General features: G+C 37.3%; 2 protein-coding genes across 3 annotated transcripts in view; one reads left to right on the top strand and one right to left on the bottom strand.

Moving 5' to 3' along the window:
• LIPI (lipase I) overlaps positions 1-726 on the bottom strand; it is a 59,854-nt gene extending 59,128 nt beyond the window's left edge. The window contains 1 exon segment of the mRNA XM_060099796.1: positions 641-726. Within this exon segment, the coding sequence (XP_059955779.1) occupies positions 641-726 (86 nt within the window).
• A 6,834-nt stretch (positions 727-7,560) lies between these two features.
• On the top strand, positions 7,561-27,359 carry RBM11 (RNA binding motif protein 11). Of its 2 annotated transcripts, none has more exons than XM_060099923.1 (5): positions 7,561-7,646; positions 11,110-11,282; positions 12,867-12,939; positions 24,610-24,706; positions 27,075-27,359. In XM_060099923.1, exons 1-5 carry the CDS (start codon positions 7,561-7,563, stop codon positions 27,357-27,359), a joined length of 714 nt encoding a protein of 237 aa, XP_059955906.1. The 2 variants fall into 2 exon arrangements, with proteins under 2 accessions (XP_059955906.1, XP_059955905.1); XM_060099922.1 differs by having other exon boundaries at positions 27,048-27,359.
• Positions 27,360-27,631: the final 272 nt, after the last annotated feature.

Below are 27,631 nucleotides of genomic sequence, written 5' to 3'. Positions count from 1 at the left end.
ACACATCCTGGAAAGATTTAACCCCTCCTCCTTCCTCTGAAAATCCTCTGAAACCCATATTTATCCCCAAAAGCCTGCATGAAAACCTCCCTCCTTCTCTTTCTCCATTTCTGAAAACGAAATGTATTTGTTAACAGCAATAACAATAACATCAATAATGTTAATAATTGCTTATGTTTATTTTGGAATCACTCCACGTAGGAAGTGTACTGTTTTATATTTGCTATCGTTTCCCTCATTTTATGTATGAAGAAAGTGAAATTTAAAAAGATTAAATGGGGCTTCCCTGGTGGCGCAGTGGTTAAGAATCCGCCTGATAATGCTTGGGACACGGGTTCAAGCCCTGGCTCTGGGAAGATCCCACATGCCGTGGAGCAACTAAGCCCGTGTGCCACAACTGCTGAGCCTGTGCTCTAGAGCCCACAAGCCACAACTACTGAAGCCCGCGTGCCTAGAGCCCGTGCTCCGCAATGAGAAGCCACCACAATGAGAAGCCCATGCACCACAATGAAGAGTAGCCCCCACTCACCACAACTAGAGAAAGCCCACGCGCAGTAACGAAGACCCAATGCAGCCAAAAATAAATAAAATAAATAAATAAATAAATAGATAAAATTAAATGACCTGTGGAAGGTCACACAGAAGCAACAGAACATTTGTGGGTGAGATCTGAAAAGCATGAGCTTATTTATGGCACAAGTTATTATGCAAACAGTTGAGCAACATAAATAAAACTCTATCAGAAGTTCACTAAGTCGATTATTTATTCATGTGTAAGAAGAAGAATGAAGACTTTCTGGGGCCAGCAGGATTCCAGATATAACAAACGGCTGACCGATTTGACTATAAGACAATTAACTGAATTGAAGACAAAGGTTTGCATGACCATAGAGCCAGTTGAGACACAAAACTGTAGGTAGAAGTTTAAAATCCCTGAACGCTTGTGACAGAAAGTGATACAGTACGTTTAATTTTCTGATTCTGAAGCAATCAAAGCACATTTTGAAAACATACATTTATTTAACATGTCACAAAAAATCAAGATATTCAATCAGTAACTTTTTCAACTATGCAAATGTTTGGAAAGCTGTTGAAAATGAAGCTGACTACACAAGCAAAATAAAGTAGGTGACTGATAAGTCTTTAGACCAGGAATTCCCAAGCATGGGTTTAAAAATGGGTGTAAAAAATGACCGGGAAAGTTTATTCAAATGTATTGTTAGTTTTCTGGGCCATCCCCAGAGAATCTGATTTGGTAGGTACACCTACACTTTTAAATGCGTAACTCAGGGAATTCTGATATACATAGTCCATACAGGTCTCACATAACTGTACACAGGTAGATACAGTGTGAAGTCCTACACCTGGAAATTACTCTGAGAGAATTACAGAGAAAATGCATGTGGAAGAAAACACAGTGGATTATTCTAACCTAATTTATATTGCTTTATAACTGACCAAATCCCTCATTTATGTTATCTCTTTCAAGCTTTACAACGCACTGAGATAGTCTTATAAATTTTACTTCCATTTAAAAATGAGTGAACTGCTGTTCAAGGAGGTTAAGTGATTTGGCCTAGGAGAACAAGCCACCAGAACTAGCCACCACTACCATACATTACAAAAACATAAAATGCCTATCAAGAGAATTCCAAGTGAGTAAAATATAAATAATAAACTGTATATTATTACCATTTAGATTCTGTATTTGAATGTAAAACTGAAACATTTCCAGAGTGTACTTTTAGTTCACATATACAATTGGAAAGAAATAAGGAATAATTTGAATTTCTAGCTGACATTTTAAGGTTATTCAAGTATGCATTCAAGAATTTTTTTTAAAGAAATTTAAAATGAAGGAAATGGCCTGCTTTTGCAAAATCTCTATAAAAAACTATTCATTGTGAATTGTAAATTTGCTACTTTTCTTATTGTCATAAAGTAGAACAAGTAGTTCTCTTTATTACCATAAAGTAGTAAATGATATTACTAAAATTAGTAAACTTTATTACCATAAGCCAGTAAACCAGGACAATAAAGTTCTACTTTATTACTGTAAACTTGTTTTGGTTTAGTGTAATAGGACAAAAAAATAGTTGTAGAGTATGTTTATACTGTTTCTTTTATAATTGACAATTTATCCATGTAAAAATTTTCCTCAAATATAGGGTTATTTGAACAAATGAAATTGAAACAAGATGTTTATTAAGTCATGATTTCCAAATACTGAATTAATTTCTCTATTACTAAATTATTCTAAATTTCTCTTGAATATTTGTATTTGTTCTCTATTTATAGCTCCTTGTAAAAGATTTTCTAGTTACTAATTATCTAGAAAGTAAAATAAAATACAGAACATACAATTTACCAAGCACACATACATGCACACACACACATGAACTTTCTTCATAATAATCTGTTTGATATAATTAGTACCTATAATCATAGTATATTTTTATACCATAATGTCATATCATTCTTTATTCCAGAATACAGACCATACTGATTATTTCATACATAATTTTTAAAGATAAATCAAAGCATTAGTTCTTACCAGATCTTGCCCAGCACATTAAACAGAGAAAAACGTATACTCTCATTTGGAATCTGATAAAAGTAAAAGAAGCACTCAGGTTCACCAAAAAAGAAATTCTGAAATTCATTAAGGTTTCTCTGGTAGGACTGTCACAGTCTGGTAGGTTTTAATGTAAAATACCCCTGGCTTTTGCTCCTCCCTGTTTGTTGAAAAGGTGAGGCAGTTTGTTTTCTCCAGTTTAGCTTGTACTTGTGAGAAGGTTTTTTAAGTTAAAGACTGTAATAAGTCACAAACATTCAGCTACCCAAGTTGAATTTAAGGGAAAGAAAAAGCTAAAAATATCTTTCTTTATTCCTCTTAACCTCAGGATTTCAGAAGTGGTTGGGAAGAATATGTTCCTTGAAAGCCTAAAGCAAATGTAATGTCAGAAAATGCTAGAAATGAAAAGAGTCAGAAAAAGTTGTGGTTTATGTTCATTTTGATTACAAACTAAGTTGTCTTTATACACCATAAAACCAATAATAAAATCCATATCCACCAAGCTGCCAAGTATAAAATATGGTCCTTTTATATTTATGTCATTTTGCAACCCAAACTCAGCAGCTATTTTAAAATTCAAAATGCTAGCTTGTCTCTTGAGATCTACTATTTGAAAATTTAAAAACAATTCTGTTTTCAATATAACAAACATTTAAAAATTATTACCGGATTTCTTTTCACATGTTTACTTAATTTTTCCCTTATTTTCCTTCTTAGAAATGGATTTTACTAGGCAAGGAAAATAGAGAATTGCTATTCTCTATGTACATGCCTTATAAGTTCAAAAATTAAATTTGCATTTTGGAAACTCAAATCACTGTAAATTTCCAAAGATACTTTAAGAACAGGCCTGTTTAATTTACATCAATCAGTAGAAACTATGCTGAGGTCTGGGGAGGTGTTTCAGAGGAACCACAAACAAAATGAGGTATTCATTTAAAAATCATGAAAAATGTAACCGCTGATGAGATGTCATCATTATTTTGGCCTGTTTGATCTCTTGGAATTTTATGTGAGACTTCAGTTTTAAAAGGGTGCCACCACGATAATTTGACTGGAGACCAACAAATAACCTAGGTCCTTCCACACCATTTAGCTGTAACAAGTATGCTTTTCTAACAAAGATATAAGTAAACTACATCTTTTCAGAATGTGGGAAGAAAGATAATATGTCATTCATCTTAAGAGAAATTCTTAATAAGTTTATAATCAAATTAACTGAAAAGTCTTTCCTATTTAACATATTTTTCTTTTGCTCTGTGCTTTTGATGTGACACTGTAATATGAATCTTGCAAATTATTTTCATCTTAGCCATTCTAAAGTGCTCATTGTAAATATCAAGTTGGCATTTAAGACAATACATGGCAGAGTTTCAAAATATAAAATTATATTTCATTTTCATATTTTTCACGTACTGTCAATACTGAGAACGTTGGGATTGTTCATGGCCATTGCATTAAATAGCAAAATATCGAGGAATGATGAAATATTATATAAAAGGCCTATAGTTTAGTAAGACAATATATATGTACTATTTAGTCTCCTTGGATATAAAAAAATATTTTAAGAATCTTGCAGACATGCATACAATATAAATCATACTATAAGACTGAAAATGAGAATGATGATGATGAAGATATAAAATTGATGGAGCCCTATGCATCAGGCAAGCTTCTAGGCACTCTATAGCTAATTACAGTAGGTAGTTGAGTCGTATTTATTGAGATGAGGAAGTCATTTTTTGTCAGAATATACTGTGGCACAAAAAGTTGAATAATTTAGCAACATGTGTCAAAATGCTTAATGATCTTACCATTTGGTTCCGTAATTAAATATCCAAGATACTTTCCCACAGAAATACTAACATATGTGCACAAAGATATATGAGCAAGGAAGTTCATCAACATTTTTATAATAGCCAAAAAATGGAAACAATATAAACATCTAACAGTGGGGGATTAGTCTAATTATATACATACTGTGAATTAAAATTAATGATGTAGAGAAATCAGTATTTATTGGTATAGAAAGCCTTCATTACATGGTTTTGGGGTTATAAAAGGCAAGCTAAAAAACAGTATGTATAGTAAGGTTTATATTCCTAAAATATGCTTCATGTATATATGTATAGATCAAAGTTAGGAAGATTTTCCTCCAAAATGTTTATATCTGCATGGTAGACTCGATGATTTTCACTCTCTTAGTTATCTCTTTAAATATTATGAACACGTCTTTATAATAAACATCTTATGTAAGTAAAGCAACACAAAGTTATATTTACTTGGGACAAATATGGTTAAGAAAATCAGAATAAAGACAAAAAGACAGTAAGAAGAAAAAAATGAAGACAAAATTGAGGTCAATTTTTAAAAGGCATCCACTACACTCCCTTAACATTAATTTCCCAAGTTTCTCCATTCATTCATTCATGTGTTCACTCATTTATGCAACTTTTATTAAGTATCTATTAATTTCCAGGCTTAACTTAGTTGCTGGACATACAAAGTAGAGACATTCATTTAGTCAAACTGTATTATTTCAACAACTATTTATGATACATCTACAGAGGTGTCAGGGATTGTTCTAGGTACCAAAATATATTTATCCTATAGTACTTCACAGTGAGGAGGGCTGGAAAAAGGTATATCTAGGAAACTATGGAACCACACAGGTAGAACAGCCAGCTAATCTACAGTGCAGAATGGGAAGCCTTGCAGGAAATGCTGTCTACAAAAGAGACAAAAGAGCTGAACTACAAAAGAGAATAAGTCACCTGGGCAAAAAAGGGGAGAAAGGAACTCTAGAGTTCTAGATATATCTATATCTATATCTATCTATGTATACACACAAACATACATTTTCATTTTTGATGTCTTCATGCAGTTAGGGGTATAAGACATCCTGATATGAGTGAAGAAAGGCTAATTCTTTATTCATTCATTTAACCTATTAAACCTTATACGTGACTAATGGCCCAGGAAATTCTGAGAATAAAGTGGATTCTTTTTTACCTACCACTAGCATTCACTCAATTTCAATTAGGAAATACAGTAAGCTTACATTAGAAAATATATATATATATATATAGAGAGAGAGAGAGAGAGAGGTCAAATTCTGAGCAAACAGCTAACTGCATTGAGCTGACCTTCAGAGCTTAAAACATTAAATAATTACTCTAGAAGTACATGGGCCATAAACTTATGTACTGCCAAAAGAAAAGAGGATGTGATAAGAACACCAAAATCATGCACACTGTAGACAAAGAATGATGCAAATTTCAATCCAGCAAGAAAATATGATCATGACTTATATGCACTACATATTTTACAATGAAACCTGAAGTTACAGCTCCCAGATAAGCAGTGTCTGAGGGGAAGTTAAAGAGAAAATATCTTGGTTTGGATAAAATTTATGGGGTAAATGAATTTTAAAAATAGATAGGTCTACACATAATAGAGACCTGCAAGTATCCACTCATTTGATCAACATATATTTGTTACATGCCTACAACGTGCAAGTTTTCTCAACCTCCTCCTACCCTACTACAACAATATTGATGATAGAAGAAAGAAAGAATAAATGAAGACAGGACTTACAGATTCATAATATATCAACCAAAGGTAACTAGTGAAAGTTACTGACACATGATTTTATATTTATATGTTCAAGAAGTCTGTTTCTCCCATTACACTGTACGGTTTAGGAGGGCAGATCTTTATACTCACCTTTGTTTCCCAAGGATTAAAAACAGTGCCTGGCATGTAATGAGCACTCAGAAAATATCTATTAAATGAGGTAATTATATTAGTCCAATCTGTTCCTTAAGAAACAGAACTTGAATTCCAAAAAGTGAAATTACTTGCTTAAAGTCATAAAATGAAGTATTGTCAGAGTTCAGTTAGAAATCAGGATTCCAAACATGTGTCCCTTTTCATTAGAAAAGATGATTTCTTTGATCCAGTAACCATGTAAAAGAATACCTTTTCAATTAAAAATGAATTATCACCACACCTAAGTAAAGGCCAAATAGTGATTACTTGCATATTTACAGGATGATTTCAGGGTCCTATGTAGACATATCATTTCAGAAAGGAAGCCAAGTTAACAGTTGACAGTTAATTTATCAAAGCACTGAGATTCTGAGTAAGTTTTCTTCCTCCTTTCTTTTAATTATCTTTATTGTTTTTAGGATTTTTTTTTCAATGCTCAAGTAAGAATTAATTCTTCACCCTGGTCCCACAGCTTACAAAGTACAGCCCTGATACAAAATACAAACATTGGATCCTACTACAATCACCCAGCAGCCATCCTCAAGAATTCTGGCTTCAGTAACAAAACTTGCTATATTCTTTCCAGTATTCCTTGGTATAGTCTGTTTTCTCAAGTTCAAATGCCTTCTGCAGTCCACTTAAAACCTGTGTCCATTTTCAAAGACTTCACTAGGGAGCGCTTCCTAGGTAAATAAACTAATTCTAGTACTCTACTGTATCCACATCCATGCATGCATGCATGCATGCACTCACTTTCAAAAAGTATTTTATGAAGAATACAAATTTCAAATCCCAATGATTTATTCATTTACTCTTTGGAAGCAAAGAAATTAGTCTTCCCCCTTAGCCTGGGAGCTTCTGTAATGAAGTTAGTATGTTTTAAATCACCTCTGTAGTCATTTTATTTAAAATGTTTGTTGAATAAATCCAAAATCAATTCATAATGTCGTGCCCTGGAAAATGAAGGAACCTCCATAAGCAAGAGGTCAACGCCCCTTGCACACTAATCTTACTTATTCTCACTCACTCTCCCAAGGTCCCAGCCGGATCCGGGGCGTGGCGAAGGCGCGCTGGGCGGTAACCACGGGGTGCTGGGGGCGTGTCGCCGCAGCCTCGCTCCGCCCCTTGCGCGCTTACTCCCGTAGCCGGCTCCGCTGGTGAGGAGAGGGGGTGTTGTCTCGAGGCCTCCTCAGTTCTTGGGCCGAGGCGAAGGCATGTTCCCTGCTCAGGAGGAAGCCGACAGGACGGTGTTTGTGGGAAATTTAGAGGCCCAAGTGCGGGAAGAGATTCTTTACGAGCTGTTCCTTCAGGTACTGTCGGCTGAGAAGGGGTGGCTGAGGGGCGGGGCGCGTCGAGCCGGAAGCGCAGCCAGAGGGGCGGGCCGCACCTGAACCATCCGGAGCCCGGCCCTCTTCCCGCCCCATCCTGTGCCTTGGTTTTAATTTAGTTCCGCTTTGGCGCACCTGTCACCAGGTGAGCAACTGGGTAGTGAAGTGACAGAGTGCGCCCCTTCCCCATCCGTTCCGCATCCCATCCCCACTGCAGAGTCCTGGGGTGAGCAGTGACTGGGCTCCCTTCAACCCCCAGCCCTGAGTAAGGGCTTTTCAGAGGCTGCCTGGGCCTTGGGTGTGTTCAGGCAAAACACAAAACAGCCCTGTCACTGTCTTGCTTCAGGTAATAAGCACCTCACGCCTTACATCCCGCGAAATGAGAGGAATATATTTTAACATGTTTCCATATACATTACTTATTCCCCCCAAGCCCTTTTACACGGCAAGTATTTTTACTCCAGAATGATAAACGAGATTTGAAATGATTTGGGCAGCCAAATCACGACTGTGACCAATTGATTTCCTGGCCAGTTCCCTTTATTTCATACCAAGAGGATCTTATGAAAACTTTTCCAGACCTGGTACCTCCAGGATTAAAACTCCTGTCTCCTGTAAACACTCACCTACTGTATACACATAGGTCTCACTTGCTAAAGAGATGTCTTCATTCAGCCATGCATTTAACCATTTAATGATCCACAATTATGTGACAAACAGTAAGGAAGGTGCTGGACATACAAATTTAAGAGACAGCCCTTGGTCTTCCTAAAAGGAGAAATTTCAAATTAATTACCATGATTTAAGTTAATCTGCAAAAAAGAGGGATACATAGTATAGAAAAGTTGTTTAGAGTGTGAATTCTGCTGTCAGCAATGTGACTTTGGCCAAGTAAATGAATAGCTCAGTGCCCAGTTTCCTCAAATGTCAATGGGAGTAATAGTATCCACAATATGATGTGGTGTGAAGATTGAATAAACGAATCCAGATAAAACAAAACTGAACCTGGCCCTTACTAAGTGTTTGCTGCTGCTGCCACTACTAATGTCACTACTATTACTATCAATAATACTACTGGTACTAACATCAAGAGAAATCAAGAGTGACTTCCTCCTATCAGAATAAGGGCAAGTTCAAAGGGAGCAATAGCAAAACTAAATATCAAAGGCTAAGTATGAATACTGGAGGTGAAAGGCGTTCTTTATGTAGTTTCTGAAAGGCTCTACCTTCATCTCTGAACTAAAGCACCCCTCTGTTAATTACAGATACACCCAATTTGATAGAATTTCCTCCAGGAACTCAGTTTCCTTTCCTGGACATAAAACATTTTTATTATTTGAAAAATATTGTTGATTTTAAGGCTTTTATTCTTATTCTTCTAACTTGCCATCGTTTTTAAACTCATCCTTTTTAATCTACTCTAATACTTGTCTTGTCCTATGGTTATTTTTTCTCCCAGTATTACTTGAAACTTATCATTTTAACTTAAAAAAAGGGAGGGGGGAAGGAAGGTAGGGAGAGAGGGAGGAAGGGAGGGAAGGAGGGGAAGAGAGAGAGAAAGAAAGAAAAATTACAGTTCTTTTTCTCCAGGAGGCTTCTTTCATGTTGAGCCAACAAAAAAGGAACAGAGGGGACTGATGAGGGGAATGGGATAGGCATGAAGGCCCCCATGCACATATATTATTTCTAGTCAGTAGGGACTGGATCTATATCAGTTGTATGTGGATCTACAAGATAGATAGGTAGATCTCATTGTTTATAATTTCTCCCTAAACAAAATATTCATCTCTTTTAACAGTTCAGACAACCAAGCATACGTTTGTATTTTTGCCTAAGCCCTTCTGTATTCTAGAAGAATTTGCTAAAGTGAGATATCTTTTAGGAAGGCTTCAACCCAACAGAAGTTAGCAGATCTTGACAACTGGCCACACTGTTTATGTGTTTCATTCTGTTTTAAAGAGACTAAAAAGTTTTGATGTGATTATTGCTACCAGCAAGCCTTCTTGTTGGACTTTATCTTTAAAAATGCACGGGCATAGTTTTGAATTTGTGAAACTCAAAGCATGTAAGCACATTCTGTCCGTTTGCGATTTCATATATTTAATATCAGCAGTGGAAAAGTACTGATTAAACTTGATTTATTTTATTACTATATATAGTTATCCTTTTTACTGGTTTCTTTCAAATTTCTGCTTATCCTTGGAAGAGTGGAAATCAGTTTCAATATCTTTGTACTTTTAACCAAGAAATACTGAAGTGGAGATTCCAAGGGGAAAGATAATGAATTCAGTTTCAAATATGTTGAGTTTGAAACACAATCACATGGAGGTCTCTAGGAGACTGTCTCCATGAATGAGGCATGAGTGGGAAAAATAGGTTTGTTGATGCAGTGGCTCTTGAAGACAGAAGGGAGGATGAGCTACTCTCTGGGAAAGTAGAGAATAAAAAAAGATTGAATCTTAAAATACAGCATCATTTTGAAGACGATAATTAACATTTTTCTTTAGACTAAAAACAATTTCTTAATATACTTATCGAACTCAACAGAGATCAGTAATCAATCATTAAAGTGCAATGGAAAACTATGAGCTGTTCACCATTAACTCTTAGCTATTGTGAGTCTTGGTGAGCACTAACTCAAATCACTATCATGGTGGAGAGGTAATATTCTTTTGGTTGTAATTAACACATTTTACAATAGTTGGCTCTGCTTTTTTACTCTGTATTGCTAATTATAGGTTTTATTATCAATAAAATCTGAATATTTTCAATTTATTTTATTCTATTTTAATAATACACCATGGAGTAATATTCTCCTGTTGTTGGATTTAGAGCCTTCCTCATTTTTCATTCTTATAAATAATGCACCTACCTAAAAGTGTTAAACATATTAAAACATTTTTCCCTTTGGGAATAATTACCAAATGGGATTACCAGATCAAAATATAGTTTCTATATAGATCAAAAATTTAGTTTCTCCTGTGAAAATGTTTAATCTTGTCAGAAGAAATTAGGCTTTGATGTAATGTTACCGGTTTCTTTATGATAAGTCAAAGAACATTGGGTTTGTCATTTCACTTATTTTTGAGTTATACACTGCTAATATGTGTGGAGACAAAGTAGTATTTTAACCTTAGATTTAAATGCACTCTAAATTGTTTTGTTAGGCCTAACATAAAGGTAACATGTCTTTCCTTTTAAGATTTGGAACTATTACCTAAAATTTCCTGATCTTAACACCATAAATGTTTTTTAATGAGCCAGAAAAATGCCAAGAAAGTGTAAGTATGATATTTATTGTTAGGGAAATACATTATTAACAGAGCTACATAAAGCTGTTATTGCTAACAGATTTTTTTTTAGTCTAAAGTTGAGTATACTTGATTTTCTCAGAGTAAAAAAAATCTTTAGATTTATGAGAAAATAATTTTTAAGTTTCTTACAGGCTGGGCCATTAACCAAAGTGACTATCTGCAAAGACAGAGAAGGAAAGCCGAAGTCTTTTGGTTTTGTCTGCTTTAAACACCCAGAATCGGTGTCTTATGCCATAGCTTTGCTGAATGGAATTCGTTTATATGGAAGACCAATTAATGTGCAGTATCGATTTGGTAGGTTTTGTCACTGATGAATCTTCCAAGTGTGTTTTGTTGGTGGTGCTGTTCCCAGAGGTGTAAACATTTTTATTTTCTATATTATAGCCTAAGACCAAAAGAGTGCCCCTGTAGTCTCTTAAAATTTCTCAGAACACATTCATAATGTTATGCAATTAGTTAATATTACCAATTAGGTTGCCAACTCTATAGCATCTTTTCTGTATTAAAATTTTAAATGTTCTATTTTAATGTCAGCCAGCAAATAGCTATGATAGTTGCTATTGGCTGTTAAGAATTAAACAAATCTAGGGCCTCCCTGGTGGCGCAAGTGGTTGAGAGTCCGCCTGCCGATGCAGGGGATACGGGTTCGTGCCCCGGTCTGGGAGGATCCCATATGCCGCGGAGCGGCTGGGCCCGTGAGCCATGGCCACTGAGCCTGCGCGTCCGGAGCCTGCGCGTCCGGAGCCTGTGCTCCGCAACGGGGGAGGCCACAACAGTGAGAGGCCCGCATACCGCAAAAAAAAAAAAAAAAAAAAAAAAAAAAGAATTAAACAAATCTAAATGAACTGGGGACACACAACTCTAGCTTCTATATAGCAAGGCTATTTGCTGATCTTCTTGTCAATGGTATCAAATATCTACTATTTGGAGGATAGGGTGAGTGCCTAGTCCTTCTCCTGGTGTTACCGTGCTATACATATCACCCTGGATCTGAGTCCCTGTAAAAGCAGCTGGCCAAAGGCTGACCCTTAATGGAAGAAAGCTTCCTGACATGAACGGCCTCAAACGCCTTCTCCTGCTACATGTCAAGAACTGATCATCTTTGATTAGATGCCTAGAGAAAATGTTCTCTGTACTATTGCTCTAGCCCTTTCATAGTTTGAGGGACTGATAGAGGCAATGCTTATGCTTTTGCTGCAATGTTTGCAATGCTTATGTTGCCTACTTCCCCTAATGATTCAGGTTTATTGATGTATCTCTTGTTTGTTTGGTTTTTATTCTTCTTGCTATACTAAAAAAAAATAAATAAGAATAAGGAAACAATGCCTCGTTGCAAAGGAAAAGCATAACTTTGCATTTCATTTTGTTTTGTTTTTGCAAAGATAATTAATTGGTTGCATCATGCTCTCATGTACTGTCCCGTTAACTCATACTCACTGGTAAAACGGGCCAGGCCATATCATGTTCTGACACATCCCCAGCCAGCTGCTCATTATCCTCTGTCAGGTTGCATTCACTTTTGTCAGTACAGTTTAGAAAACTCATGCCTTCTACGCAGGAGGCAAATAACACTGATTATTTGCCATTTTTAGTTTCCAGGTGTGTATTTGACATTTTTAGTTTCCAGGTGTGTAGAACCAAATAGCATCACCTGTCTTATATGGCCCCATGTCAACATAATTATTTTCTACCCCCATTGCTTTGGACAAAGCTTGGTTATAATTTAGCCATTTATAGTGATGTAAACAACCTATAAATATTACTTGGGAGATCAAAGATATACTCATGTATCTTATATGGAATTTTTTAAAATGGTTTAATGTGAGAACTCCAAAAACTTGTAACATGAAGTAATCTGTTATTCTGTTTCTTTTAAAGGGAGCTCTCGCTCTTGTGATCCAGCTAACCAAAGTTTTGAGAGCTGTGTCAAGATAAATTCACACAGCTACAGGTAATTAAAAATATTTTTTTCACAAAGGTAAAGCAAATAAATATGGTCTCACACCAGGAAGGGTTCTTATATATTCTGGACTACTGTAAAACCTTACTCTTTAGGCATAGGATAATATTAAGGAATTCATTTTTCCTGAAAACATGAAAAGTGACAGAAAATATTTTCATTTAAAGTTTAGTCAATATTTTCTGCAGTAGGTGGGAGAGATATATATTTGTGGCATTCTTTATAGGTTACTGTGTACTTTTCATAACTGTTAAATCACTTAAGCATCCAGAGTCTCATTGCGATGGATCACAGAGTCACTATTATCCATATTTTATACTTGAATAAACATAGATATGCAAAAGTTAACTAATTGCCAAGGGCACAAAGATGAAAAAGTGATAGTTGCTAGGCTTAAAATTAAGCCTTCTGACATTAAGCCACTCTGCTGTTTATGTTACTATTTTTTAAAACTTCTCTATGGTAATTTTCAAAATATTCTCAAGTTTTGTGTAGGCTGATTTCTCAATGCAATGGTAGCCTGCAAGGACACTCTCAGTTCAGCTATCCCAAAGGTCATGGAACAGAAAGTCTCCCAAACCAAATAAGATGCTCAAATAACACCATTTAGTAAAACAATTTAAAAGATGCAGTCAAAAGCAAAAGGAAAGATACTGGATAGTGAAAAGCAAAAGGAAAGATACTGGATAGTTAGCATAAATGGGTGAAAGGAGCATACTAGCTGAGTTCTGATTACACTAGTATTCATATGCCCTGTTTCTCTCTGTGCTGCATCAACCTTTCCCACTGATAGTGTGGTCATGAACCCTAGAGTTGAGGTTTGAGTAACGAATTCCATTCAGATAGAAAGTTCCCGGAGCTAGTTTCACTCACTTGCTCTCTCAAAAAGACATAGGGGTGGGCTTCCCTGGTGGCGCAGTGGTTGAGAGTCCACCTGCCAATGCAGGGGACACGAGTTTGTGCTCCGGTCCAGGAAGATCCCACATGGCGCTGAGCGGCTAGGCCCGTGAGCCATGACGGCTGAACCTGCACGTCCAGAGCCTGTGCTCCGCAACGGGAGAGGCCACAACAGTGAGAGGGCTGCGTACCGCAAAAAAAAAAAAAAGACATAGGGGCAAATACACCTGGCTACAGAAGGAGCTAGATGCTCACAGGTTCTATCTGAGTTTCTTAGGCAGAACAAAAACAAGAAAAGCAGCAAAACTGTTAGCCCATAGGTGCCATGATAAGGACTAGGTATTTCCTTCCCTTTCTTTCTATGAGTAACAATCTTATTCCATCATATTTTCTATCAGATCTATCTGTGGCATCTCTTAAAACATACTAAGTTATTTATTATGCATATTTAATATGTATTATGAATTCTGCCTGTGTCTCCCAAGCCACTTGCTTATTCTGTTTCTAACACAGTTTCATTGCTATCTCATAAACTCGTTTTAGCTGAGTTCTGGCTACACTAATATTCATAGACCCTGTTTCTCTGCTGCATCAGCTGCATCAGTGTAGCTTACTTAAAGGCTACCCTAAGCATTTCTTGTGAGTTTCATCCATCCCTGTTTTTTTCTTGTTTTCTGTAGCAGAACTGAGTATTCTCCAGTAGGCTAACAACAGCTGAACCTCCCATGCCTGCTAACTATATCAGCCCTCCTAGGCATGGAAGAGTGGCCTCTTAGAACTGACGATTTCCCAGTCTTATCTTTAGGAGAAGTACTGCACTCCAAGTGTAACGCGGTGTGCTCCATGTCTTCATTCTCCCCAACATTTCTTTATCAGTGAAATAAAGACAAAATAGGTACTGAAACCAGACTGCCTGAATTTGAATCCTGCCTCTGTCACTTTATTAACCTTGGACAGATTATCACACTGTACCCCATCTCTAAAATGAGGATAGTACCTCAGAAGGTTATTGTGAGAATCAAATTTTATAATAAATTCAAGGTATTTAAAATACTGAGCACATGGCAAGTATCCAGTAAATACTTTCAGCGAATGTTAGCAAAAAGAGGTAGTGATTCACTTCCTTCATATGAGAGGAACTATGGACTCATGAATTGAGCCATTTATGTAATATAAAAGCTTCCCCTCTTCTTCTAGTGGGAAAAGATACCTCTTTTTTCTCAGGAGTTTGGAAAAAAGCTATTGCTAGGTTTGGGACAGAAGAAGAAAGACTAGATAAACAGCTAGAAGATGGGAGTAACTCGCATTCTCTACTTACGTTTGATGTACTTTTAATCATCACAAATTCTAGGGTAGAAGATCAGAAATATGTGTATATTCCATAATACTCCACTTCACTGGTTGTACCTTATTCTTCTAGTATGTGCTGCATTATAAAGGAAGAATGGGAAAAGGTTATCATGTTCTAGAAGTGTTGTGCAGAGAAAAATGGTTCACTTGTTATACCCTATAGTCTTTCTTGGAAATGGGTTTTTGTGCTTGTTATTGCCTCTTAGACAATAAATAGTTCTGTTTTTAATAAATAGTTCCTGTATTAGCATGCTAAGGCTACCATAAAAAGTACTGCAAACAGAGTGCTTAAACACAGAAATGAATTCTTTCACAGTTCTGAAGCCTCAAAGTCCAAGATCAAGGTGTCTGCTAGATTTCTTTTTTTTTTTTTAGTTTCTGCTTTATAACAAAGTGAATCAGTCATACATATACATCTGTTCCCACATCCCTTCCCTCTTGCGTCTCTCTCCCTCCCACCCTCCCTATCCCACCCTTCCAGGCGGTCACAAAGCACCGAGCTGATCTCCCTGTGCTATGCGGCTGCTTCCCACTATCTATCTACCTTACGTTTGGTACTGTATATATGTCCATGTCCATGTCACAGCTTACCCTTCACCCTCGCCATATCCTCAAGTCCATTCTCAAGTATGTCTGTGTCTTTATTCCTGTTTTACCCCTAGGTTCTTCATGACATTTTTTTTATTAAATTCCATATATATGTGTTAGCATATGGTATTTGTCTTTCTCTTTCTGACTTATTTCATTCTGTATGACAGACTCTAGGTCTATCCACCTCATTACAAATAGCTCAATTTCGTTTCTTTTTATGGCTGAGTAATATTCCATTGTATATATATGCCACATCTTTTTTATCCATTCATCCAATGATGGACACTTAGATTGTTTCCATCTCCGGGCTATTGTGAATAGAGCTGCAATGAACATTTTGGTACATGTCTCTTTTTGAATTATGGTTTTCTCAGGGTATGTGCCTAGTAGTGGGATTGCTGGGTCATATGGTAGTTCTATTTGTAGTTTTTTAAGGAACCTCCATACTGTTCTCCACAGTGGCTGTACCAATTCACATTCCCACCAGCAGTGCAAGAGTGTTCCCTTTTCTCCACACCCTCTCCAGCATTTATTGTTTCTAGATTTTTTGATGATGGCCATTCTGACTGGTGTGAGATGATATCTCATTGTACTTTTGATTTGCATTTCTCTAATGATTAATGATGTTGAGCATTCTTTCATGTGTTTGTTGGCAGTCTGTATATCTTCTTTGAAGAAATGTCTCTTTAGGTCTTCTGCCCATTTTTGGATGGGGTTGTTTGTTTTTTTGATATTGAGCTGCATGAGCTGTTTGTAAATTTTGGAGATTAATCCTTTGTCAGTTGCTTCATTTGCAAATATTTTCTTCCATTCTGAGGGTTGTCTTTTGGTCTTGTTTATGGTTTCCTTTGCTGTGCAAAAGCTTTGAAGTTTCATTAGGTCCCATTTGTTTATCTTTCTTTTTATTTCCATTTCTCTAGGAGGTGGGTCCAAAAGGATCTTGCTGTGATTTATGTCATAGAGTGTTCTGCCTATGTTTTCCTCTAAGAGTTTGATAGTGTCTGGCCTTACATTTAGGTCTTTAATCCATTTTGAGCTTATTTTTGTGTGTGGTGTTAGGGAATGATCTAATCTCATACTTTTACATGTCCCTGTCCAGTCTTCCCAGCACCACTTATTGAAGAGGCTGTCCTTTCTCCACTGTACATTCCTGCATCCTTTATCAAAGATAAGGTGACCATATGGGCGTGGGTTTATCTCTGGGCTTTCTATCCTGTTCCATTCATCTATCTTTCTGTTTTTGTGCCAGTACCACACTTGTCTTGATTACTGTAGCTTTGTAGTAGAGCCTGAAGTCAGGGACCCTGATTCCCCCAGCTCCGTTTTTCGTTCTCAAGATTGCTTTGGCTATTCGGGGTCTTTTGTTTTTCCAAAGAAATTGTGAAATTTTTTGTTCTCGTTCTGTGAAAAATGCCAGTGGTAGTTTGATAGGGATTGCATTGAATCTGTAGATTGCTTTGGGTAGTAGAGTCATTTTCACAGTATTGATTCTTCCAATCCAAGAACATGGGTACCTCTCTATCTGTTGGTATCATCTTTAATTTCTTTCATCAGTGTCTTATAATTTTCTGCATACAGGTCTTTTGTCTCCCTAGGTAGGTTTATTCCTAGATATTTTATTCTTTTTGTTGCAATGGTAAATGGGAGTGTTTTCTTGCTTTCATTTTCAGATTTTTCATCATTAGTGTACAGGAATGCCAGAGATTTCTGTGCATTAACTTTGTATCCTGCTACTTTACCGAATTCATTAATTAGCTCTAGTAGTTTTCTGGTAGCATCTTTAGGATTCTCTATGTATAGTATCATGTCATCTGCAAACAGTGACAGCTTTACTTCTTCTTTTCCAATTTGGATTCCTTTTATTTCCTTTTCTTCTCTGATTGCTGTGGCTAAAACTTCCAAAACTATGTTGAGTAAGAGTGGTGAGAGTGGGCAGCCTTTTCTTGTTCCTGATCTTAGTGGAAATGGTTTCAGTTTTTCACCATTGAGGACGATGTTGGCTGTGGGTTTATCATGTATGGCCTTTATTATGTTGAGGAAAGTTCCCTCTATGCCTACTTTCTGCAGGGTTTTTATCATAAATGGGTGTTGAATTTTGTTGAAAGCTTTCTCTGCATCTGTTGAGATGATCATATGGTTTTTCTCCTTCAATTTGTTAATATGGTGCATCACATTGATTGATTTGCATATATTGAAGAATCCTTGCATTCCTGGAATAAACCCCACCCGATCATGGTTTATGATCCTTTTAATGTGCTGTTGGATTCTGTTTGCTAGTATTTTGTTGAGGATTTTTGCATCTATGTTCATCAGTGATATTGGCCTGTAGTTTTCTTTCTTTGTGACATCCTTGTCTGGTTTTGGTATCAAGGTGATGGTGGCCTCGTAGAATGAGTTTGGGAGTGCTCCTCCCTCTGCTATATTTTGGAAGAGTTTGAGAAGGATAGGTGTTAGCTCTTCTCTAAATGTTTGATAGAATTTCCCTGTGAAGCCATCTGGTCCTGGGCTTTTGTTTGTTGGAAGATTTTTTATCACAGTTTCAATTTCAGTGCTTGTGATTCGTCTGTTTATATTTTCTTCCTGATTCAGTCTCAGAAAGTTCTGCTTTTCTAAGAATTTGTCCATTTCTTCCAGGTTGTCCATTTTATTGGCATAGAGTTGCTTGTAGTAATCTCTCATGATCTTTTGTATTTCTGCAGTGTCAGTTGTTACTTCTCCTTTTTCATTTCTAATTCTATTGATTTGAGTCTTCTCCCTTCTTTTCTTGATGAGTCTGGCTAATGGTTAATCAATTTTGTTTATCGTCACAAAGAACCAGCTTTTAGTTTTATTGATCTTTGCTATCATCTCCTTCATTTCTTTTTCATTTATTTCTGATCTGATCTTTATGATTTCTTTCCTTCTGCTAACTTTGGGGGTTTTTTGTTCCTCTTTCTCTAATTGCTTTAGGTACAGGGTCAGGTTGTTTACTCGAGCTGTTTCCTGTTTCTTAAGGTGGGATTGTATTGCTATAAACTTCCCCCTTAGAACTGCTTTTGCTGTGTCCCATAGGTTTTGGGTCGTTGTGTCTCCATTGTCATTTGTTTCTAGGTATTTTTTAATTTCTTCTTTGATTTCTTCAGTGATCACTTCGTTATTGAGTAATGTATTGTTTAGCCTCCATGTGTTTGTATGTTTTACAGCTCTTTTCCTGTAATTGATATCTAGTCTCATAGCATTGTGGTCGGAAAAGATACTTTATATGATTTCAATTTTCTTAAATTTACCAAGGCTTGATTTGTGACCCAAGATATGATCTATCCTGGAGAATGTTCCATGAGCACTTGAGAAAAATGTGTATTCTGTTGTTTTTGGATGGAATGTCCTGTAAATATCAATTAAGTCCATCTTGTTTAATGTATCATTTAAAGCTTGTGTTTCCTTATTTATTTTCATTTTGGATGATCTGTCCATTGGTGAAAGTGGGGTGTTAAAGTCCCCTACTATGAGTGTGTTACTGTCGATTTCCCCTTTTATGGCTGTTAGTATTTGCCTTATGTATTGAGGTGCTCCTATGTTGGGTGCATAAATATTTACAATTGTTATATCTTCTTCTTGGATTGATCCCTTGATCATTATGTAGTGTCCTTCTTTGTCTCTTGTAATAGTCTTTATTTTAAAGTCTATTTTGTCTGATATAAGAATTGCTACTCCAGCTTTCTTTTGATTTCCATTTGCATGGAATATCTTTTTCCATCCCCTTACTTTCAATCTGTATGTGTCTCTAGGTCTGAAGTGGGTCTCTTGTAGACAGCATATATATGGGTCTTGTTTTTGTATCCATTCAGCCAATCTGTGTCTTTTGGTGGGAGCATTTATTCCATTTACATTTAAGGTAATTATTGATATGTATGTTCCTATTCCCATTTCCTTAATTGTTTTGGGTTCATTATTGTAGGTATTTTCCTTCTGTAGTGTTTCTTGCCTAGAGAAGTTCCTTTAGCATTTGTTGTAAAGCTGGTTTGGTGGTGCTGAACTCTCTCAGCTTTTGCTTGTCTGTAAACGTTTTAATTTCTCCATCAAATCTGAATGAGATCCTTGCTGGGTAGAGTAATCTTGGTTGCAGGTTTTTCTCTTTCATCACTTTAAATATGTCTTGTTACTCCCTTCTGGCTTGTAGAGTTTCTGCTGAGAGATCAGCTGTTAACCTGATGGAGATTCCCTGTGTGTTAGTTGTTGTTTTTGCCTTGCTGCTTTTAATATGATTTATTTGTGTTTAATTTTTGACAGTTTGATTAATATGTTTCTTGGAATATTTCTCCTTGGATTTCTTCTGTATGGGACTCTCTGTGCCTCCTGGACTTGATTAACTATTTCCTTTCCCATATTAGGGAAGTTTTCAACTATAATCTCTTCAAATATTTTCTCAGTCCCTTTCTTTTTCTCTTCTTCTTCTGGAACCCCTATAATTCGAATGTTGGTGCGTTTAATGTTGTCCCAGAGGTCTCTGAGACTGTCCTCTGTTCTTTTCATTCTTTTTTGTTTATTCTGCTCTGCAGCAGTTATTTCCACTATTTTATCTTCCATGTCACTTATCTGTTCTTCTGCCTCAGTTATTCCGCTATTGATCCCATCTAGAGTATTTTTCATTTCATCTATTGTGTTTATAATCGATGCCTGATTCATCTTTAGTTCTTCTAGGTCCTTGTTAACTGTTTCTTGCATTTTGTCTATTCTATTTCCAAGATTTTGGATCATCTTTACTATCATTATTCTGAATTGTTTTTCAGGTAGAATGCCTATTACCTCTTCATTTGTTAGGTCTGGTGGGTTTTTATCTTGCTCCTTCACCTGCTGTGTGTTTTTCTGTCTTCTCATTTTGCTTATCTTACTGTGTTTGGGGTCTCCTTTTTGCAGGCTTTAGATTTGTAGTTCCCATTGTTTTTGGTGTCTGTCTCCCATGGCTAAGGTTGTTTCAGTGGGTTGTGTAGGCTTCCTGGTGGGGGGGACTTGTGCCTGTGTTCTGGTGGATGAGGCTCGATCTTGTCTTTCTGGTGGGCAGGTCCACGTCTAGTAGTGTGTTTTGGGGTGCCTGTGGCCTTATTATGTTTTTAGGCAGCCTCTCTGCTAACGGGTGGGTTTGTGTTCCTGTCTTGCTAGTTGCTTGGCATAGGACGACCAGCACTGTAGCTTGCTGGTCGTTGAGTGAAGCTGGGTGCTGGTGTTGAGATGGAGATCTCTGGGAGATTTTCGCTGCTTGATATTATGTGGAGCTGGGAGGTCTCTTGTGGACCCATGTCGTGAAGTTGGCTCTCCCACTTCAGAGGCACAGCACTGACTCCTGGCTGCAGCACCAAGAGCCTTTCATCTACCCGGCTCAGAACAAAAGGGAGAAAAAGTAGAAAGAAAAAATTAGTAGAAGAAAGAAAGAGAGAAAGAAAGATGGAAAGAAAGGAAGGAAGGAAGGAAGAAAGAAAGAAAGGAGGGAGGGAGGAAGGAAAGAAAGAAAGAAAGGGAGAAACAGAGGGAGGGAGGAAGGAAAGAAAGAAAGAAAGAGAGAAAGACAGGAAGGAGGGAGGAAGGAAAGAAAGAAAGAAAGGGGGAGGGAGGAAGGGGAGGTAGGAAAAAGAGAAAAAGAGAAGATAATTTAAAATAGAATAAAGTATGATAAAATATAGTAGCGTTAGTAAAATAAAAAAGTAATTATTAAAAGAAATTTTAAAAAAACGTACAGATAGAACCCTGGGACAAATGGTGGAAGCAAAGCTATACAGAGAAAATCTCACACAGAAGCATACACATACACATTCACAAAAAGAGAACAAGGGGAAAAAAATCGTAAATCTTGCTCTCAAAGTCCACCTCCTCAATTTGGGATAATTCGTTGTAAAAAGAGGAAAAGGGGAAAAAGTCTTAAATCTTGCTCTCAAAGTCCACCTCCTCAATTTGGGATAATTCGTTGTAAAAAGAGGAAAAGGGGAAAAAATCTTAAATCTTGTTCTCAAAGTCCACCTCCTCAATTTGGGATGATTCGTTGTCTATTCATGTATTCCACAGGTGCAGGGTACATCAAGTTGATTGTGGAGCTTTAATCCGCTGCTTCTGAGGCTGCTGGGAGAGGTTTCCCTTTCTCTTCTTTGTTCTCACAGCTCCTGGGTCTCAGCTTTGGATTTGGCCCCGCCTCTGCGTGTAGGTCGCCGGAGGGCGTCTGTTCTTCACTCAGACAGGACAGGGTTAAAGGAGCAGCCTCTTCGGGGACTCTGGCTCACTCAGGCCTGGCGGGAGGGAGGGGCACGGAGTGCGGGGCGAGCCTGCAGCGGCAGAGGCCGGCGTGACGTTGCACCAGCCCGAGGCGTGCCGTGCGTTCTCCCAGGGAAGCCGTCCCTGGATCCCGGGACCCCGGCAGTGGCGGGCTTCACAGGCTCCCCGGAAAGGGGCCGTGGACAGTGACCTGCGCTCGCACACAGGCCTCTTGGCGGCGGCAGCAGCAGCCCCAGCGTCCCACGCCCGTCTCCGGGGTCCGCGCCTTTAGCCTCGGTTCGCGCCCGTCTCTGGAGCTCCTTTAAGGAGCGCTCTTAATCCCCTCTCCTCGTGCACCAGGAAAGAAAGAGGGAAGAAAAAGTCTCTTGCCTCTTCGGCAGCTCCAGACTTTTCCCGGACTCCCTCCAGGCTAGCCGTGGTGCACTAACCCCTTCAGGCTCTCTTCCCACCGCAAGCCCCAGTCCTCTCCCTGCGCTCCGACTGAAACCCGATACCCGAGCCTCAGCTCCCAGCCCCGCCCGTCCCGGCGGCCGAGCAGACAAGCCTCTCGGGCTGGTGAGTGCCTGAGGGCACCGATCCTCTGTGCGGGAATCTCTCCGCTTTGCCCTCTGCACCCCTGTTGCTCCGCGCTCCTCCGCTATTTTGAAGCTTTCCCCCTCCGCCACCCGCAGTCTCCACCCACGAAGGGGCTTCCTAGTGTGTGGAAACCATTCCTCCTTCACGGCTCCCTCCCACTGGTGCAGGTCCCGTCCCTATCCTTTTGTCTCTGTTTATTCTTTTTTTCTTTTGCCCTACCCAGGTATGTGGGGAGTTTCTTGCCTTTTGGGGGGTCTGAGGTCTTCTGTCAGCGTTCAGTATGTGTTCTGTAGGAGTTGTTCCACGTGTAGATGAATTTCTGATGCATCTGTGGGGAGGAAGGTGATCTCCGCGTCTTACTCTTCCGCCATCTTCCGGATGCCCCCTAGATTTCTTTATGAGGGCTGTGAGAAAGTCTGTTCTGTTCCTCTCTCATAGCTTCTCCCGGTTTGTTGGCAATCTTTGATATTCCTTGGCTTGTACAAGCATCACCCGGCTCTCTGCCTTCATCTTCATATGGTGTTCTCCCTGTGTGCATCCGTCTCCAAATTTCCCCTTTTGATTATAATAAGTAAGCGTACCTGTTTAGCCCATCCTACTCCAGTATGACCTCCTCTTAGCTAATTACATCTGCAACAATGCTATTTCCAGATAAGGTCACATTCTGAAGTATTGGGGGTTAGGACTTCAACATATAAATTTTGAGTTGACATGGTTCAACTCACAGCTTTTCCCAATTTACATGTGATTCCTCTGTGGAGACAACTGTGCATGCCCTGAGATTCACATAGGAAAGATAATGGTTTTAGAAAGTCTACAGCTGTTTTCATAATGGTGCTAATCTCACCACCTGTGTTACTGGGTTGTATCTTCCCCACTCTATAACTTCATTGCACTTTTTATCTCTTTTTTTTTTTCCATCACTTACCCCACACACATGTTCCAATCTCCTTGAACTCTACCTCCAAATCATGCTGTTATATTTTCCCCTTCCTCTCACTGAAAAATTATCTTTCGCATCCTTACCTCCTATTCACTCCTTAACCCCATTGTTATGTGGAAGTTGTTCTTTTAAAGGTTATCAGGAACCTTCTGATCAACAATTGAGTAGTTTTGGTGCTTACCCAGTTTACTGTTCTGTAACACCCGACACTAATTATTTCCTTAATGAAATGTGTCTTCCACTGGCTTCTGTGATACTACTCTCACCACTTACCAATGCCTATCAATCTGACTGCTTCCTGTTGTTCTCCTGCCTTTGCCTTTGCCTCCACCTGCCTGTATTAATTTCACCCTTCCCTACAGTAAACTCCCTGTCCTAAGATTAGTAGTATTAGCATTAAAATTGTGGAATACTATGGAGCAAGTAGACTAATGACTAGCTGTAGAGTCTAGTCAGTATGCGTACCATTGGAATTTATTAGACATCTTGATAGAAGCAAATATTACATGTATAAATAAAACTTTAGGACACTACTGCCTTTAAATTAGTGATTGGTATTGTTTTAAATAGTGTGTGGAAGAAATAAGCAAATATTATGTGTTCATGTTAACATCAGCAGACCATTTAGGAAAGAACATAATTTTTGTAGTTAAACAGTGAAGATTCCTTCAAAAATAAGTTGAGAAAATTTCTACCTTTCACTTTTTTTTTGGTAGAAGATTGAATGTGCCCTTGGTGATTATTAAGGACTTGCTTTGCTTTCTTCATATCTAAGTGTTCTTTGTCTTTATACAACTATAACATTGATTAACATTTTCCTATCAGAAAGCCAAATGTGACTCTAAATATTGAGATTTCAATATGTAGTAATTAGTAAGACTTGCAGTACTGCTGTGTCACTACATTATCAGTGTTATAATGATCGTGTGTTTAAAGTTATCTTAATACAGTTCTTTTAGAGAAGCTCTTTTTTTAAAATTATGAAGACCTGTCTTATTATAAGAATAAAGGACATGTATGCATAGGAATTTTAACTTTGTGTTACTTCTTTTATGTCCCCCAAGAAATGAAGAAGTCATGGGCAGAACTTCCTTTCCCATGCAGTTCTCTCCAATTAATAATGCAGCTTTACCTCAGGAATATCTTTTCTTTCCGAAGATGGTAAGTTTGATATGCCTTTGGTTCAATATGTAGTATGATACAAACTATAAAGAACATGAAAACTACTTGGAACTTAAGCTGCTCAAATCTAAACCTAGAATGAAGGCAGCAGCTGCCCTGAGTTCTATGCCCCAATGGCAGTCTGCTCTAACACAATCGTCTGAAATCCTACACATAGTACATAAGCAAACAGCCAGTGTGTCAACAGAAAAGGGGCAGGTGCTAGTGATGATACACTGTGGTACAAGTAAAATTTGACTATAGAGTTCTCATTTAAATTGATACAGCCACTGTATAAAACAGTATGGAGACTCCTTAAAATACTAAAAAATAGAACTACCATATGACCCAGAAATCCCACTACTGGGCTTATACCCATAACCCATGTACCCCAGGGTTCATTGCAGCACTATTTACAATAGCCAGAACATAGAAACAACCTAAATGTCCATCGACAGATGTATGGATAAAGAAGATGTGGCACATATATAGAATGGAATATTACTCAGCCACAAAAGGAAATGAAATTGGGTCATTTGTAGATGTGTGGATGGACCTAGAATCTGTCATACAGAGTGAAGTAAGTCAGAAAGAGAAAAACAAATGTATATTAACGCATATATGTGGAATCTAGAAAAATGGTACAGATAATCTATTTGCAGGGCAGGAATAGAAATGCAAACGTAGAGAATGGACACATGGACACAGAGGGGGAAGGAGAGGGCGGGATCAATTGGGAGATTAGGTTTGACATAAATACATGTGTAAAATAGATAGCTAGTGGGAACCTGCTGTATAGCACAGGTAGCTCAGCTTGGTGCTCTGTGATGACCTAGATGGGTGGGATGGAGGGGAAGGAAGGTCCAAGAGGGAGGGGGTGCATGTATACATATAGCTGATTCACTTCACTGTACAGCAGAAACTAACACAGCACTGTAAAGCAATTATACTCCAATTTAAAAAAGTGGAAAAAATGACTATTTTAGAAGATATGTTTTTAGAATCGAATAATTTCATTTAGTGAAATATTTTGGTAAAATGTAATCATCAATCACAAATATATTGCCTTTGGACATGGATAATTTTTAAAATAAATTTCTTCTTTTAACTAAAGGCAAAGATTCTCAACTGATAGAGTAAACTACATTATTTCCAAAGACTCTCAAAAATACGGTTCTGGCGTAGAAATCATAATGATGGTCTATATTGTTAAAGGGGAACTTATGAAATTTTTTTCTTCTAACTCCTCATTTTATACATAATAAAATTGAGGTTCAGAGGTATTAATCAACAAGCCCAAGATTATACAACTTGTTAATAAAAGATGTGGGACTATAACACAGGTATTCTGATTCACAGAATGTGATTACTTGCGAAAATCCAACATACCTGTGAGCTTCAGATTTTTCAAATAGACATTTTCACTTTGCAAACATAAGGAAATTTGATAATTTAACTTTTAGAAAAAAACTTTTCTTAGTTATAGTGAGATATTAATAAACTGCCAGTTCTTATCTAAAATTGTCAATATCTTCTTTCTGGCTTTTTTTTTTTATCTTTGATGAGATGAGAAATACACACACACACACACACACAAGATCATGTTATCTCTATTAATATTTAATCTACTTTGAGTTAAAAACTAGTTTAAAAACAAGGAAGTATCTATCTTAACAATTGAGAACTGCTGTACAATATGGTGGCCATCAGCCATCCATAAGGAGCTGAGTTTTAAATTTTTTTTAATTTTAATTAATTAAAATTTAAATTTAAAAACAGACTTGATTCAGTTATTGCAAAACTTTTAAGTATGTTTGAAAGAACTTGGGTAGTATATCTACTTTTTCACCTACATTTCATGTAATCTAAATTCAGATGAAGTATTTTCAATGAAAATTTACCATCCAAATTAAATATGCTATAAAAGGCACACCAAATTTCAAAGACTTTGTATAAAAAAAGTAAAATATCTCATTAACAATTTTTATATTGGTTACTTGTTGAAATGATAATATTTTGGATATTTTGGGATAAATAAATTACCTTATTTAATTGCACCTGTTTCATTTTTATTTTCATATTGTGGCTACTAGAAGATTTAAAACTACATACATGGCTTACATTATATTTTGATAGGACAGCACTAATCTGTATTGTAGTAAGCTATACACTACCTTGAATCTTTATGTTAACCATTTAAGGAAACTACCATATCCCTAGTATGAAAAGTCACTGTCCTTCTTATACCAACACATGGTTTGGTTTGCTTGTAGTTATTTGTGTAATGAATGTAAACTGTTAACTCTTTTTTTTTTTTAACTTTGTGGGCTTGTTTTGGTAGATGAATGTATGTGGGTTTTTTCCACAGCAGTGGCATGCATATAATCCAGCACTGCAGCTTCCTTACTATGAGATGACAGCACCACTTCCTAATAGCACTTCTGTGTCTTCCTCACTGAATTGTGTTCCAGATCTAGAGGCTGGACCCAGCTCTTATGAATGGGCTCACCAACAGCCAAGTGACTCTGACCTTTATCAGATGAATAAACGCAAGAGGCAAAAACAAACCAGTGATAGTGATAGTAGCACAGAAAACAATAGAGGAAATGAATATAGCCAAAATTTCCGAAAGTGTAAGAAAAAAAGATACTAGTATTTACATTCTAATGAAATGTATCTACACTGGTCTTCATTCTCTTAAAAGAGAAGAAAACTCTGTATTCCACTAAATGACCAATTCCATGGCTTTCTTGTCTTCTTTGAAATACATAATAATATGACCTCTGATTTGCTATTCAATTTTTGTCTTGAATGACAAAAACTTAAAAATAACATAGTGTGCTTTTTGTATTTGTAGTGGTGTTGTTAACAAGAAATGAACTTTGAGTTGTAATATTTTAATATTATAATGAACTTGCGCCAAAA

Source organism: Mesoplodon densirostris, chromosome 5 (assembly GCF_025265405.1).
Source record: "Mesoplodon densirostris isolate mMesDen1 chromosome 5, mMesDen1 primary haplotype, whole genome shotgun sequence".
NCBI lineage: Eukaryota > Metazoa > Chordata > Mammalia > Artiodactyla > Ziphiidae > Mesoplodon > Mesoplodon densirostris.
The sequence above is the reverse complement of the archived record's forward strand: the minus strand, read 5'-3'. Positions and strand labels throughout refer to the sequence as shown.